Raw genomic sequence first — 15,370 nt, forward strand, 5'->3', positions numbered from 1 at the left:
TCTGCAATTTTATACTTACCCTTCCTTCTTTCCATTTTCTTTTCTTTTTTTTTTTTTAAGACTTTATTTATTTATTCGACAGAGATAGAGACAGCCAGCGAGAGAGGGAACACAGCAGGGGGAGTAGGAGAGGAAGAAGCAGGCTCATAGCGGAGAAGCCTGATGTGGGGCTCGATCCCACAACGCCGGGATCACGCCCTGAGCTGAAGGCAGACGCTTAACCGCTGTGCCACCCAGGTGCCCCCTTTCCATTTTCTTTTCCTCCTTTCCCTCCTTCCTTCTTACCATTCCCTGAAATTCTTAGACAAGGGCTTTGACATGCAGGAGGTGGCAGGGGGAGACGTGCTCTCTTAGGTGATGCAAACTTTTTTTTTTTTCCCCCCATTTCTACTTTGGCTGGAGTCATGACCAAGTTCTCTGTCTGGCTTTCTGGAGTGGCCAATAGCATTTGAATGGGTAGGGGGCGGGTGGTCTGAACCAGTCTTCTGTGTCCCAGGAGAACCACCTTCTGGAGGGGTGGGAGACGGGATGGAGCAATGAGAGGGTGAAAATCTCTTTTGGAACAGTCTGTTCTCATTGCCCCTCTACTCCTTCCAGGGTAGAAGGGCAGGGGTATTGAGGACTTTGAAGGAAAAGTATCAGTCTTCTATTTTCTGGGAGCAGTCAAATGCAGCTGCCTTTGCAGCTTTGGGCATGTTAATAAATATGCATTTCCACATGACTCGCTGATTTCCACCAAATTTTAATGTGTTTTCAAAACTTGCCTATAGTCTTTGCTGCTGGCTCTTCTGAAAACTGATACTGTGGGGCTCTGAGCAGAACTCCAGGTTTATTTTCCAGTGTCTGGTGTTTGTGTGCTGCTTTTGTGTTGGGTTCTCCCCAGTACCTTGCCCCGTCCTTGAGAGAGGAAGCCTGAGAGCCTCCAGCTTCCTTTGTGACTTCCCAGTTCCTCTGCCCAGCCTCTGCGCATCTGCTACCCACCCCCATCACTTTGTTTCAAAGTGCTGCCCTACTGAATTTCTCACCTTCCGATGAAAATAATCATTTGGCTTTGTGTTCATTGCACAGGCACCTCTGGGTGCAGATATAGGTAGTGTGGCTGTAGAAACTCTTCAGACGTTAGCAGGCTTCAGGATGCAAGGACCAACAATGGCTCACCTCCTGATGACCTCCGTCAACAAAACCAATAACCCCACAAAACAGAAGGGCAGTCCCAAGCACATCTCCTTTGCACCTCTCTCAGGAAAGACAGTATGCAGAGTGGTTGCGAGTTCAAATCCTCAGTGTTCTCTTAAACTGTGACCTCAAAGGGTCACTTTCGCGCTCAGCTTCCCTTTCCTCTTCTGTAAAATGGGAATAGAAACTGAATCTACTTCATGGGGGTGTTGTAAGGAATACATGAGCTATCATGTGCAAAATGTTCGGCACAGTTTAGCGCTCAAGGCACACTACAGCTATGCCTAATTGTAATTCGCTATTATAAATACTGGAGATTAGGAGATGGTGTCTCTCCCGGGACGTGGGGCGCTCGGCTCGCCAGGCTGAAAGGGGTTGCCCACTCCAGGCCCCTGCAAATCCTACTCTCTCCGGGCACGGGTCCGAGCCGCCGCGGCGCGCCAAGGACCGGAGTCCCATTGTGCTTGCTCAGTGAGGGTGACCGGGTGGCGGCCCAGACGCGAGCACAGGTGCGGCCCTGACCACAATGAGGGCGTGGGCGCGTGCGTGGCGAGCAGAGGTCTGCGGGGGGCCGGTGTGGCCCGAAGGCGCGGGGTGGGGGGAGAAGGAGGCTGGCCGCGGCCCCAGGAGCTCGGCAGGAGGTGTCTGGGCCGGCCCGAAGGAATCTGCCTGGCACCGGACTCCGGGCGTCTGTCGAACTCGCGCCCCGGAGCCCCGGCCCCGCCCCCGGGGCCCCGCCCCTTCGTGCCCCCGGTTGGCTGGAGCCGGCGGCCACGCGCGGCGATTTGCCACGCGCCGCGTCACTGAAGCCGCTCCCGGTCCCGGCCCCAGCGGGCTGGTCAGGGAGGCAGCGGCGGGGGAGGCTGGGGCTGCAGGGCGCGACGCCGCCGGGCCGCCCCGCCCTGGGAGGCGCCTAGGCCCTCATCAAGTGACCAGTATCCCTTCCAGGAGAACACGGTCCTTCAGAGGGAAGCGAGCTCCAGCCCGTAGCCCCGGCGCCAAACCGCCGTCATCTCCTTCCTGTGCCGGGTGATCCGTCTCCTCACCCACCCGGAAAAACATAGTCCGCCCCTCGCGTCCTTGTGGAGTAGAGCTTGCTTCCACTGTGACTCTCTGCCCACACCCTCGTCTTTCCCATTTCAAGACCTCCAGGACCCACCGAAAGGATAAGTCAGCTCTGAACAGAAACCTCAAGGGAAAAGAGAAAGAGGGAGCCGAGGGGAAGGGAAGGAAAGGCGAGGCTGGCGGAGGGACACCGAGGACCGCGGCCGTAGTGCGCACGCGCGGCGGCAGGAACGAGTTCCGGTCTGGCCGGGGCCTGTCTCCTAAAAATAGCCCCGGTGTGGGGATCCGTGCGCCGATGTCCCGGCGAGTCCCGGGCTGAAGGAGGCGGCTCCGGGCGGCGCTGAGCGCTGGTGGCTGGCCCGGGCTGCGGCGTGTGTGTGCTCGGAAGCTGCGCCAGAGACACGGTGAGGGCCGCGTCGGCGGGACTCGGTCCGCGGGGCCGGCGGTGCTAGAGGGGGCGGTGTCTCGGCGAGGGGGCCGGGTAGGGGCTGGGGGGCGCTGGGGCGGGGGGCGGCGCGGCCGAGGAGGGGCGCCCGCGGGGTTCCGTTGATGGTAGGGCAGGGCGGCGTCCGGCTGGCAGGGGGCCGGGGTCCCGGGCGCGCGGCGGCGGGGCGGGTGGGGTGCGGGGAGGCGGCGCGGGGTGGTCGCGCAGGGTCGGCGCGGAGGGGCGAGGCGCCCGCGGTGGTGGGGGCGGGGTGCCCCGAGGGCGGGCCCGGGGTCTGACCCATGTCGCGGGCTCTGGCGGCGGGAGGCTCGGCCGCACGGACTCCGCGCGAGGAGCCTCCCCCGGCGCGCACCGCGTTTGGGGCTGGGGGGCGGTGGTGGACGACGCCTCTTTGAAAGTTGAGGGAGTTCCCTGGGGGCCCGGAGCCTCTCCGGGGCGGAACGCCCGAAGGCCCTTTCCTCCCTCCTGCTCTCCGCGCCTGGGTCTCTCCAAAGGGATTGACCCTTCGTGCCGGGGGCGCCCTGCGCTGTGGTTGGACTTGAAGAAGTTCCCCCACTCCTGCTTTGGGAGAAGGTTGGTCGAAGCGGGCGGAACATTTAGGTCCGAACTCTCGGCGCGTGTGTGGAGATGTCAGTGGCGGGGTCGGTATTTGGGGCGGGCCGGGACGTGGCCCGGGCTGGGGGCACCTGCGGGGTGCGGACGCCCTCCGGTGCAGGGAGACGTCGCGGGGAAGGAGGGGCTGCAGCGGGAACAGCTAGTTGCCCTGACATCCCGGTAGATTCCGGCTTTCAGGGAAGGTTTTATGTGGTACAAACTTTGCCTTTTAGTTCGATATTCTCGGTCTTTGAACTGCGAGGATTAAATTGGTAGGTGAGATAGTGCAAACAAGTTTCGAAGAGGTGAGCATCCCTGAATTAGAAAAACAATGCTCCCCCCCGCTGTGAAAGCGTAACTATAAAAATATTCTTCAGACCTGAAGTATGATTTCTGGGATACGAAGCGAGCCCCCTGTCATGGTCCAGTAGGGAAACCGCGTGTAGATTGAAGAAGTGAAGCATAATGTTGACCTGCATTTTAGTTTACAAGATTGGTATTGCAATTAGTGTGCCATTAGAAAGGCCTGCTGTGATGTGTTAACAATGATAGAAGTATTTTTAAACAAATGTCTAAAGTTTTTCAAGTTTTTTTTTTTTTAAGCACAGCATGTTTCCCCTGTGTCTCGTATCATCTATTACTATATGAAGAGAAGGTTCTTCAAAGCCGTAATGAGGTGTACATTACACAAGAGTACTTTCCCTTTAAGAATCCAGCTGTGTTGTTTTGGCAACTGCCAAGTACTCCAGTTGTCAGTTTTAAAATCTGTTACCTTGGCAGTACTTGAACAGTCTGTGGAAAAGGTAAACAAAATACCTTAAAAAATATTTTTTTGAAAACGCAAAAATGGCACTTATTTAATATGAATGTATAAGGTGAGGATAAAATAGCTATGTTGTGCTATTATGGCTTTTGTATGTACATTTTTGTTTTGGGTTCTTTTTTTCCGGTATATTTGTGGAGGGTTCAGTCTTTACTCTTATTTTTCCTGTGAATGGCAACTTTTGTTTTAGGAAAAAAGTTGAAAGTGCTTTCGTTAAAAGTCGATGCCTGTTTTAGTTAGACTTTATAACAAACATAAGGAACACATGTGTCCTACAGAATATTAAGATTAATTCTATATGATGATGCACTAGTTGAGTCTGGACTCACTTTTCATTCTCAGTGAGCATTGTAAAAAGTTGTGGTAATGGTGTTATAACACTGTGAAGAGCTAAAGCTAGTGATTTACTTTGCAGACCTAGTCCTAATTCTGTTGGAAGAGTGCTTCCAATAGAAACTTACTTGTTAAAACAGTGATGGTGAAGTAATAATGACTTCTCTAAACATAATTATTTGCATGTCGATTTCATTTAATTCACATTGTTACATATAAAACCATGGTTTTATTCATATTGGAACAAAGGTGATAAAATTATGTTTAACTCCTTATATTACTTCCCAGCAAAAGTTTATGTTGAGGGGATGGGAGGTAGGGGGTGTTCAGTGGAAGGAAGGTTGCTTATGAGAGCACAGAAATAATTGTAATGTCACTGTGTTGAATTATGATTTGAGAATAATCTCTTTTCAAATTCTTAGAGTTTCTGTGTTTCTTTAATGGGTATGTGTGTCAAAGATTGTTTTTTGTAAATGCAACCGGAAATAATCTTTGAAAGATACATTGAGTTGTTTTGAGTGGTGATGTTTTATTTTTCAAAGCAATTGCATTATTGCTTTGTATTTCCTTTTAGAATGCAATATAGGTTAATATTAATTTTATTAATATTCAAGCAATAGCATTAATTGGTTACCAAGAGAGAAATATTAGTGTATTTTGAGGGTGGTTAAGTAATTATGGAAGTGTTTTTTATTAGAATATGATTTTGAAGTTTGAAATATTTCAGTTAAATCTTTCAATAGATTTGTGCTCTGATTTAGGAGGAGGAAACTGTAAGCCAGTTTGTTTTTGGGAAGTAGCATGCTTGTCAGTCAGGTTTGGAAAGCCTTTTTTTTTTTTTTTCCCTTTGCTGCTTCTAAGTCTGGCAGAGAAATTTAGTCTAACATACAATGATGATGGTCTTGAATTTTCTGTGGGCATTTCCAATTTCATGTATTTTGCCTTTCAGTCACACCATACTCTTTTTTTTTTTTTTTTTTGGAAACATGCTCATGGTACATATGAATGCTACAAAGTCTAGCTGAAGTCTTTTATTAGTGATAGAACAATGAAAATACTGCCTTTGTGGGTTGAAAATGATCAGTATTGCTTTTTTCTAGATTAGAAAGAAAATCTGTGAACATTCTTCGTAAATTGAGAAGTGAGTGCCTTCTAATGTTTGAGTAATAAGAGAAGTGTAAATATGAAAAATCAAATCAATCTTCCAGTTAGATAACCTCCTGCAAAAGAACACTTTGACACGTCCTGCTGTTTGCAAGACTTTGTCATCACATCTTGGTTCAGATCCCAGCTCTGCCACTTATGAAGTTATGAGACATCTTCTACAAAACGTGAAGGAATTACACTACCTGCCCTATGGAATTGTTAGCATTAAATGAAATAATGAGTGTGAGAGTTCCTAGCACACTGTCTGAGGCTTAATGTCCAAAAATGCATATTGCCTGATCTCCCTTCATCCCTTCCTCCATATATCTATTCCTCTATACATTCCCTTATTTCCTATGAAGACTATGTATATACTCTGCCCAGTACCTGAATGTTTAGTGTCTGTGACCAAACGGATTTCATATAATATATAAATACAGGAGAATGCTCATATATTTTTTTAGGTGTAAAAATCCCAGCACTTTAAATTCATTGTCACATTATACATAAATATGTTTATTTGACTGTTCTATATGAGGTTATTGATCTGCAGTCATTGATTGTAACCTCCAACAGCCTCTCCAAATGTTAAAAAAAAAATTAGAATTTAATGTAAGTATTTTCCCTGCTCTTCAGTGAAATATGTCTTTTAGGGATTATCTGTAGGAGTTGTCTTCCACATACAATATTTAAAATTTGAAGTTAGAAAAATATTTTTATTGCCTATCTGGAATAGGTATATTTTAAAAATAACTTTTCTGTAGTGGGTAATCTTTAAGCTTTTATATGTCATTTTACTGTTGTATGGAACTAAATGATTTTGTCTGTGTATGCTTTATCTGTGTAATCTGTAGTGGACCCTGTCCAGTTTATTATAATAAAGAATATAAACTCATTTATTAGTCTTACCCATAGCATATGTGTTGACACTTATTTAATGAATACTCTAATTTTATACAGATGTTATTTACTTATTTTAATAATTGTATTTACTGAACATAATTGATATTTACTAAACTTAATATTTTATTTAATATTAAATTGTCATAACAATCACTAGAAATCATGAGCTTATGAATTAAGTAAAAATTAGCTGATTTGTGAGGTGGATAGAATACCAAATATTTGAACATGGGTGTATGACAGCAGGTAATTTACTTCATCTGTTTAATAACTGATGATGCTGAAAGCCAGAGGAATTGTTAACCTAGGTGAAAAACAGACACTAGTTGATCAGACTTCTAATAAATATCAACAAAGGCACATCTTTTTATGGTTGTCTTGAGTCAATACTAATTTTATTTTCTTCCTTATACAAAAATATAAACTTTATGAACTTAAAAAAGAATTCAACCATCAATAAAGTTATATGTTTTGAGAAATACTTGGTAGTGGGTGGTAAATTTATACAGTATAAGCTGGACCTTTTTACCAGGTTATTTTTGTTACAAGGAACATGTTATACATGTTGACTTGGATTAATTTGAGGTATGATTTGTGACTGTTGGAACAAAGGGATACTCTTCATTTAACCTGGTAAAATAACTTGTAACTGTTGGTTTAGTAAAACAAGGTGCTCTTGCATTGACTAATACTGTGTTTGCTTGTCTCACCTCTTGTCCCCTAGCAATTCACCTTTTACATGGAGACTGGAATTGTATTTATAAAATTCACATGTAAATGTCATTCTTTTAAGGGAAACTTTGAAGACATAAAATCAGTAGAGAGGCAGTAATTTAAGGAATAAGAGATTAGCGTCTAAAATCAAGATTGCCTAAGCTAGAATACCCACTCTGGCACTTTGTGTTCTTTGGCAATTTCTTAATCTTCTTGAGGCTTGGTGTATAAAATAGTGATTATAGTATCATCTTTTTCATAGAGTTGTTGAGAGGATTAAATGAGATGTATGTTATAAAGCCTTTGGCACAGTGCTTGGTACCTAAAATACAGTAATTTTTCCCCCTACTGTTATTATCACTGTTGCTTCTGCTATTGCTGTTATTAGTCATGGTTCACTTTATATGATTCTATCTGATCTCTTCAGGCTCATTGTCAGCTATTACCCTTCAGTTTCTATGACCCAGTTAAGGCCAGCTGTTTGCTCTTCCTTGAAAATGCCATGTATTTTCAGGCTGATGACTCCCACTTTTATTTTTTTAGCCCAGAATTTTCCTGAGCTCGATATCCACTTGGAAATCTAGCTGGAATCTCAAACATAATATTAGCCATATGACTGAAATATAGCTATTTTTTCCTCTCCCCCATCCTTCTTCCTCCCTCCTACCCCCAAACTCTGCTGTCCTCACTCGCCCTTCCCTTCTCAATGAATGGCAGTACTCATGCCAAAAACTTAAAAGATACCACTCTGGATTCTTTTTCTTTTCTCTCAGGTCTAATCCATCCACACGTTCTCTTGTCCTTCAGGATTTATCTTGAGCCAGTCTACCACTCTTAGTCTTCACTGCCACCTCTTTATTTCAAGGCATTATCTCTTAAATGAATTGCTGCAGTAGCCTCCTAACTGAGTTTGTTCTTTTCTTGCTCCTCAGAAATTCGTTCTTCACAGAGCAGCTGTAGGGGTCATTTTATGATTCCAAATCATGTTGTTTCTCTGCTTAAAATCATCCAGTGACTTCCCATTCCTCTTGAAATAAAGTCTGTACTTCTTTCCCTGGCCTGAATGGCCCTGAATAATCTTTCTACTTCTCATTGTTCTTCTCCTCATTTATTGTATGCCAGCTACACAGTCCTTTTATTGTTCTTTAAATTTTCTGTGTCCTTTCATATTTTAGGGTCTTTAGCGCTTTTTGCACTGCCTGGTTGAGATGCTGTTCATAAGGCTGGTTGGCCTACCCCTTTGGAACTTGACCCAAATCTCACTTTGTCACTCAGGCCATCCTTTTTAACGTTACACCTCGTTAGTTACTCTCTTGTGCATCTTACCTCTTTCAAGACACTTACTATAACTTGTACACATGTTATTTGTTTAGTTATAGCTTGTTTATTGTCTTTTCCCATTACCTGAATGTAAACTCCATGAAGGCAGAGGCCTTGTCTATCTTGTTTACAAAATCTTCCCAATCTTAGCCCACTGCCTGACAGAAGACAGAAATATTTGAATTAGTGCTTCTGTATCTTTGTTCATATTTTTTCCAGAGATTGGAATGCTCCTACCTTTAAGTTGTAGCTCAGGTGTCCTGTATGATACCAATTTTAGTCTCTAGACAAAAGTTGTCTCCCTTGCTCTTGATACACAATTTGAAGAGTAATTCCTTTTTTAGAATATTTAAAGGATTGTAATTGATGTCATTTTTCTTCAGCTATTCAGAGTTCCTGTGTCCAAGGCTATTTTGTTCTTTGTGTATGCTTAGTACCTACCAATCTATCTTGTTGCATAGTGAATGCTCAGTAAATGTTGAATGGAAGGAGTCCTAATCAACTAAAATGACCAATCAAACCAGTTTACCCAGGTCAGACTTTAAAAATTATGAAGGTACTTTTCAGACTATAAAATACTGCCTCATGCATTTTCTATACATATAAATATGTTGTCATCAGCCTTCTGGGTCAGGGCAGGAATGGCAGAGCTGTTTAGCCCAAGTGGCATTTCCTGAGATTCCATTTTGCCTTCTTTCTGGGCATTGAGTAGCCATCTTGTGTGAGGGCTCTATTTCCAGTTTGAAATGCATAACCTAGTAAAAATAGTGTTAGAAATTATAATTAGTTACTGGTTGTTCCTTACCAAACAACATTCCCTCCCTTCAGCTTATCCAGTTGATTTCACGTTGTTTCAGAAAGGCTAGGGGGATGTGCAATTTAACAGAGTATATGTGAAATACAATACTAATTCAACTGTATTGCTAATGAAGATTTATCAAAGAGCTTTTGTGGCCAACATTAGGAACTTAACCACTATTTGTAATAGTGAAAATCATCCCACATTCTGCACAGCTGACTTGCAAATGGGCTTTTTAAAGATTTGGGGACTACTTTAGCAAAATGCTTATCTTAATACTGAAAATCTTTTTTGTAACGGTGTTAGACTTAATTTGACATGGATTATGAAGGGAAAAGGAGAAAAGAATCTAGGAGTTAAGATTTTGTTTTTCACAAGTGGCTCTGTTCCCCAAAGTAACATTTCAGCCTTGACAGGTTTTTTTGTTTTGTTTTGTTTTTAAACATTTTGTTTTTGGAAAAAAACTTAACAGAAAAGTTACAGGAAAGTACAGTGAACTCTCATATATTGGTCACCTAGATACACTAATTGTTAATGTTTAGCACAGTTGCTTTATCATTTTTTTGTATTTGCAGAGTGGTCCCAAAGTCTGAAAATAGATATTACTATTTTGTTTTATTTATAGTTTGAAGCTCCTTTATTACATCTTTTGGAGTATGCCAAAGATGCAACTTTATTCAGTTAAAATCAGAGTCAAATCATTTGAGGTAAAACATTCCAGATGGGTACAAGGGATAGTTGGAAATGCTGCATTAATGTACTGTGTACTTTGCTAACAAGGAAACCACATATTAAGCATATTATATAATGTCATCGAACTTAACATTTATTGTAATAGCTGGAATTCACTCTGTTGGTCTCTTTTTCCTTCTCTTCTGCCTCCTTTTCTCCCCCTTTTCCCTTTTCTTCCTCTTCCTATTATGATTACTTTTATTATTGAACCATTTGAGAGTACATTGCACACATCATGATCCTTAACCTTTAAATGCTTTAGTTGATTTCTCTTAAGAACAAAGACATGTTCTTACATAACCACAGTATGATGGATTCAAGAAATTTAATATTGATACTGTGATGTAATATATAGTTTATTTTGAAATTTCTTCATTTGTACCAGTAATATCCTTTAATAGCATTTTTTCTAATATTATCTATTGCATTTTAGTTTTCATATCTTTGGTCTCTTTTAATCTGAAACAGTCCTTCAACTTTTTCTCTTTTTTCCTGACATTAATAGTTTTGAAGAGTACAGGCCCTTTGTTTTGTAAGATGTCCATTAGTTTGGGTTTGTCATATAGTTTCATTGCTGTTAGATTCAGGTTATGCATTTCTGGCAGGACACCCAAATAAGTGATGATATATCCCTCAGTGCATCACATCAGGAGGCAATATGATGTCAGTTTGACCCTTTGTTGGTGATGTTTACTTGGATCACTTAGTTAAGGTTTGCCTGCCAGTTTTCTCCATATAAAAGTTATCATTGTCCTCACTGTTATTGAATAATCTGTGGGGAGGCACTTTCAGACTGTGTAAATACTCTGTCCTCCCAAAAATGTTCACATAATGGTTTTAGCATTCATTGTTGATTCTTGCCTGAGTCCATTATTACACAGTGGTTCCAAAATGGTGTTTGTCTAGCTATTCTCCATTTAATTGTTGGCAATCTGTTGTAAAGAAGAGCTTTTATTTCTCATTTGCTTACTTAATATCAATATAAATTCATTGATTCTTTTTTATTAAACAGATTATACTTGATTATCAGTATTCATTTTGATGTTCCAAGTTAACTCTGATTTGGTCAGTGAGAAATCCTTCACCTTACTCATTGATTGTTTTGACATGTTTCTATCATGTTTGGAGCACCTCCTTACTTTTAGAACAATAAGATATTCCAGGCTCATCATCTGCTTTTCCTGCTGCTGTCCTAGAAGCAGCCATTTCTTCAAGGAGTCCTGGTTTCTCTTATTGGGTAAGACTATTTAGAAACCAAGAAATTGGCTGTTGGTATGCTCCTTGATAGTGGACTCTCATTGTTTTAGAGCCCTGTCAGCTGACCAACCTAAGGAATTTTGAGTTTATGCTGATTTCTCGGCCAATAGAGTTGTCTTTACATTCCTGAAACTCTGTAGAAGAAAGTCTTTTCCTTTGAAAGTGTTAATAATTTAAGTGATTCCTTTTACCTAATTTTTATGTTTAATTCTATAATGGTTAGTTCTTGTTTTCCTAAACATATTGTATGCTTCTTGGGAGTTAGGAATCCTGTTTTATATCTCTTTGTATATTCAGTGAATGTGTTCCACAGTGCCTTGAACACAGTTGATACCCATGTGTTGCTTATAATATATAATTATAATAATGACTCAGTATTATCTTTATTACTCTTACACCATAATTAAATATTCTTATGTTTGTTATAACATTCTAGGTAATTTTGTGGAAACTTTTAAGTGAATTGGTGATTCATTTTTTCTGTTTTTAATAACATTGCTATCCTAGAAGAAATGAAAAACTTTAAAGTTTTTCAATTTTAAAATTTTAAAAACTTAATTCCTTGAGATTAAAGTATGTAATTAAAGAACATCAAAATACCTAATGTTGGCATTGCTGTTTAATAGTGTTTTGTTCTGCAGCAGGTAATAACCTTTCTGGGCATCTCTTTAATTATAAAATGAGATGATATCTAGATCCTTTTAAACTTTGTGTTATATGTCTTATACCTAATTAACATCGAATTGTTTATGAACATAAAATTAAGTCCACAAAGTATAGTGGGAAGAGTATTGTGCACCTGGGCCAGGAGTTATCTTTGTAAGTATTGTTTACTTTGTCAATTTATTTCACAGTTTGGTCTTTATTACCTTATTCAGTCCATCGGCCTTGGTAATGAGGAATATAGTGAACAGGCTTGGCTTTCATAGTCATATGGGAGTATGGACATATATGTGTTTATCATCCACTTTGCTACATGCTTAATATGTGCCATGCAGAGTGCTGTAGGAGCATATAGAAGGGGCGATTAACCCAGTTTCAGGGAGGCCAGGAAAATTTATCTCGGAGAAGTGACACCTTTAGTTTAGGTTGAAGCCTCAAGAGGACTTAGCCTTGTGAAGAGGGTGGGTAGTTTACCAGACCTGTGTTAAGGACAGGAGATACACTTAGAGAGTTTGGATTGCTTGGAGAAACTGAGTACAGTATGGATGGATCAGGCAGTGTAAGAGAGGACAGGTAACGTAGGAGTAGTGAAAGATGAGGCTGAAGACATAAATCGGGGCCAGATTATGAAGAGCCCTTAAGCTGTGTTAAGGAATTTGAACTTTATCCTAGGGAAAATTGAAGTATCTTAAGTCTGCGAGGAAATTAATTAAAAAGATAATACTGATTGCACTGTGGAGAATTCTTTGGAGAGACTTAAAAGAGGTAGGCAGGAAGAATAATTAGGAGGATGTTCCAACAAATTAGTTAAAAGAGGTAAGGTGGCTTGGACTACGGTGCAGGATGAGGATGGAAGAAATAGGTGGATTTGACAGATATATAGGAGGTAGAATGAAAGGATTCAGTGATGGAGGGCATACGGAAGGTGAAAGAGAAAGTTAAGAGTGATGACTAGGTTTATGGCTTGGACAACTGAGGGAATGAATGGGTAGTTTACTTAAATAGGAAGCGCGGGAGGAAGAGCAGGCTTGAGGGAACTAGGATGAGTGTACTTGTGAGAGAGTGCCTGGAAGGATAAAGAGGGGTGGTCAGAAGTGGGAGACTTCCTGGTAATGACAAGGCCTTGGAATTTGGCCCTGGAAGTGAAGGTATGAAGTGATCTCGAAACAGAGGATTTGTATATATATCTATAAAAAAAGCCAAAGGGTATGTCTGTCCTAAGGCAGAGGACCCTATTTTAGATGATCTTAAGGTTTTCATTGTTTGGTTTGGAAAATAGAAATGAAAAATTTCAAATATGGTCTTCTTATTAAGATTGTCTTATTAAAACAAACCCCACAACAATGAAAACTTTTTTTTTTTTTTTGTAAACAACGCGGAAGACTGTTGCCCCAGATAGCTAAAAATCTCAGTGCTTCTCAGTAGTGGCTAAAAATTATGAAACATAATTGGCATACAAAAATTAGAGTGAGTAATGTAATAAATACTACTAGCAGGATGAATGTAATGGATCTTTCTCAGTCCTGTTGCCCTCTTTCCTTCTGCAGGGGTAATCATTATCTTAAATAAGGATTTACCTTTCCCATTCAGTCATTTTTTTAAGACCGTATATCCATATATATTGCTAAACTGTTGTGTTTTTCATGTTTTAAAGCTTTATAAAATGATACCAAATTTGCATATCCTTCTGCAGTTTACGTTTCAACAAATAATCACATTGTAGCATTTATCTGTTCTTTCAGTATGGTGAGTTGGATATTAATGTTGGAACAAAATGATGCGATGTCATTGGTGAATTATATTTTGAATTGCCATGGGAATTATCATAATTTACTTAGTAAATTTTCGTAAAGACTAATTATTTTGTGGGTATTCCTTTTTTTTCATACTTTACTAAAAAAAATTATTGCGGAATAATGTTAGAGAAAAGTTGCAAAAATAGTATAGATTGTTTCCCTAATGTTGGACCACTGTGGTATAATAATCAAAACCAGGAAATTAATATTAACATACTATAAACTAAATATTTGTGCTTCATCAGTTTTTTTCCTAATGACCTTTTTTTTTTTTTTTTTTTTGGTCCTGGGATCCAGCCCAGGATCCCACATCGCATTTATTTGTTGTATAGTCTCCTCACATCTGTGATATTAATTCATTCTTTTCTTGTTGTTCTGACCTGGATGCTTTTGAGGAGTACTGGTTATAATTTTGTAAAATGTCTTCCATTTTGGATTTCTCTGATGCTTTCTTACGATTAATTTGAAATTTTGCGTTTTTGACAATAACACCACTGAAGTAATGGTAGCCTATCAAGAGGTACATTTTATATCAGGGGTACATGATGTCAGTATCTTATTACGAGTGATGTCAGTATCTTATTACGAGTGATCTTGAGGATTTAATTAAGGTAGTCTCTGCTGGTTTCTCCATTGTAAAGTCACAGGTTTTCTCTTTGAAAATGATACATATTTTGGAGATACTTTGAGAGTATGTTAATTTCCTGTTTCTTCTCAAACTTTCACTTGTTTTTAGCATTCATGGGTGGAACTTAACCTGCAACAATTCCAGACTTCCCCCACTATCTGATAGTAGAGTGTTCCTGTGAAACCTTCCAAAAGCTGAACTGGTGTAAAGAAGCCATTACCATTAATTTATATGGAAAATTTTTGAGGTTTTTGACAAAAAAAACCTCTTTAGGCTTTTCTGATACTTTGGGACACAGCATGTTAATGGACGCACACACTAAGTTGAAATAAGCACAGATGCTCACAAACAACATTCAAAGCTATGGCAGCTTGAAATTACACTGAGGCGCTGAGGGTAGTTACCAGGGAAGGAGCTTGGTGGTGCTGCTCAGGGCGTGTGCTGTCTCTGTAATGGCTCACTGCAAAATAAAAGCCGAATGCTATTTCTACCCCTTCCCACTCCCTCTTTTTGCCTTTTTTTCTTAAAAGCAAAAATCCTTTCCATATTTCTTTCAGTTAGAAAACAGGTACTATTGTGGGTCTTTCATAAAAGTGAAGCTACTTTAGTGTGAACTTGAAAAAAGCGGGGGATACCTGCATTACTGTAATAGTTACCTAGTAGCCATTTTGTAGTATTTTTTGTTCCTTTCTCATTTATCATTTGAAGTTCCTCTGTTTTGAAGAGATGTCACTTTTCATTTATTTATTCAGTTATTTATATCAGTATAGATTCAAAGGCATTTATTTTGTGGGTTATAATTTGATGCTATCATTACTTATTTTATCGCTCAGAGTATCCAGCTTTAGGCATTGAAAACCCCTCCTGTTCGACTCTTGTGTCCTTTTGACATATCTTCGTCCTTTTTTCAAGAACTTCCCTACTTTCTCGTACTGCAGGAAACTCCAGGCTCATTTATATTTTACCTGTCCCACCT

The 15,370-nt window shown here is 40.6% G+C and overlaps 2 protein-coding genes across 12 annotated transcripts in view; one reads left to right on the forward strand and one right to left on the reverse strand.

Annotated features, from left to right (window-relative positions):
• Positions 1–2,013: 2,013 nt before the first annotated feature.
• MEF2A (myocyte enhancer factor 2A) overlaps positions 2,014–15,370 on the forward strand; it is a 163,165-nt gene continuing 149,808 nt past the window's right edge. For 4 of the 11 annotated variants that reach the window (XM_087856710.1, XM_087856704.1, XM_087856706.1 and 1 more), the window contains exon 1: positions 2,015–2,645. The gene's annotated coding sequence lies outside the window, so the exon portion shown is untranslated. Of the gene's footprint in view, positions 2,646–15,370 lie in introns of all 11 variants that reach the window. The other 7 variants (XM_045795399.2, XM_087856708.1, XM_045795395.2 and 4 more) reach the window with 3 other exon arrangements.
• The window catches only part of LOC148107568 (large ribosomal subunit protein uL22-like), a 53,907-nt gene continuing 41,853 nt past the window's right edge, over positions 3,317–15,370 (reverse strand). Inside the window, exon 2 of the mRNA XM_087856557.1 lies at positions 3,317–3,535. Within this exon, the coding sequence (XP_087712683.1) occupies positions 3,317–3,535 (219 nt within the window). The remainder of the gene's footprint in view (positions 3,536–15,370) is intronic.

Source organism: Ursus americanus, chromosome 28 (genome assembly GCF_024610735.1).
Source record: "Ursus americanus isolate L20-20 chromosome 28, mUrsAme1.1.p, whole genome shotgun sequence".
Lineage (NCBI taxonomy): Eukaryota > Metazoa > Chordata > Mammalia > Carnivora > Ursidae > Ursus > Ursus americanus.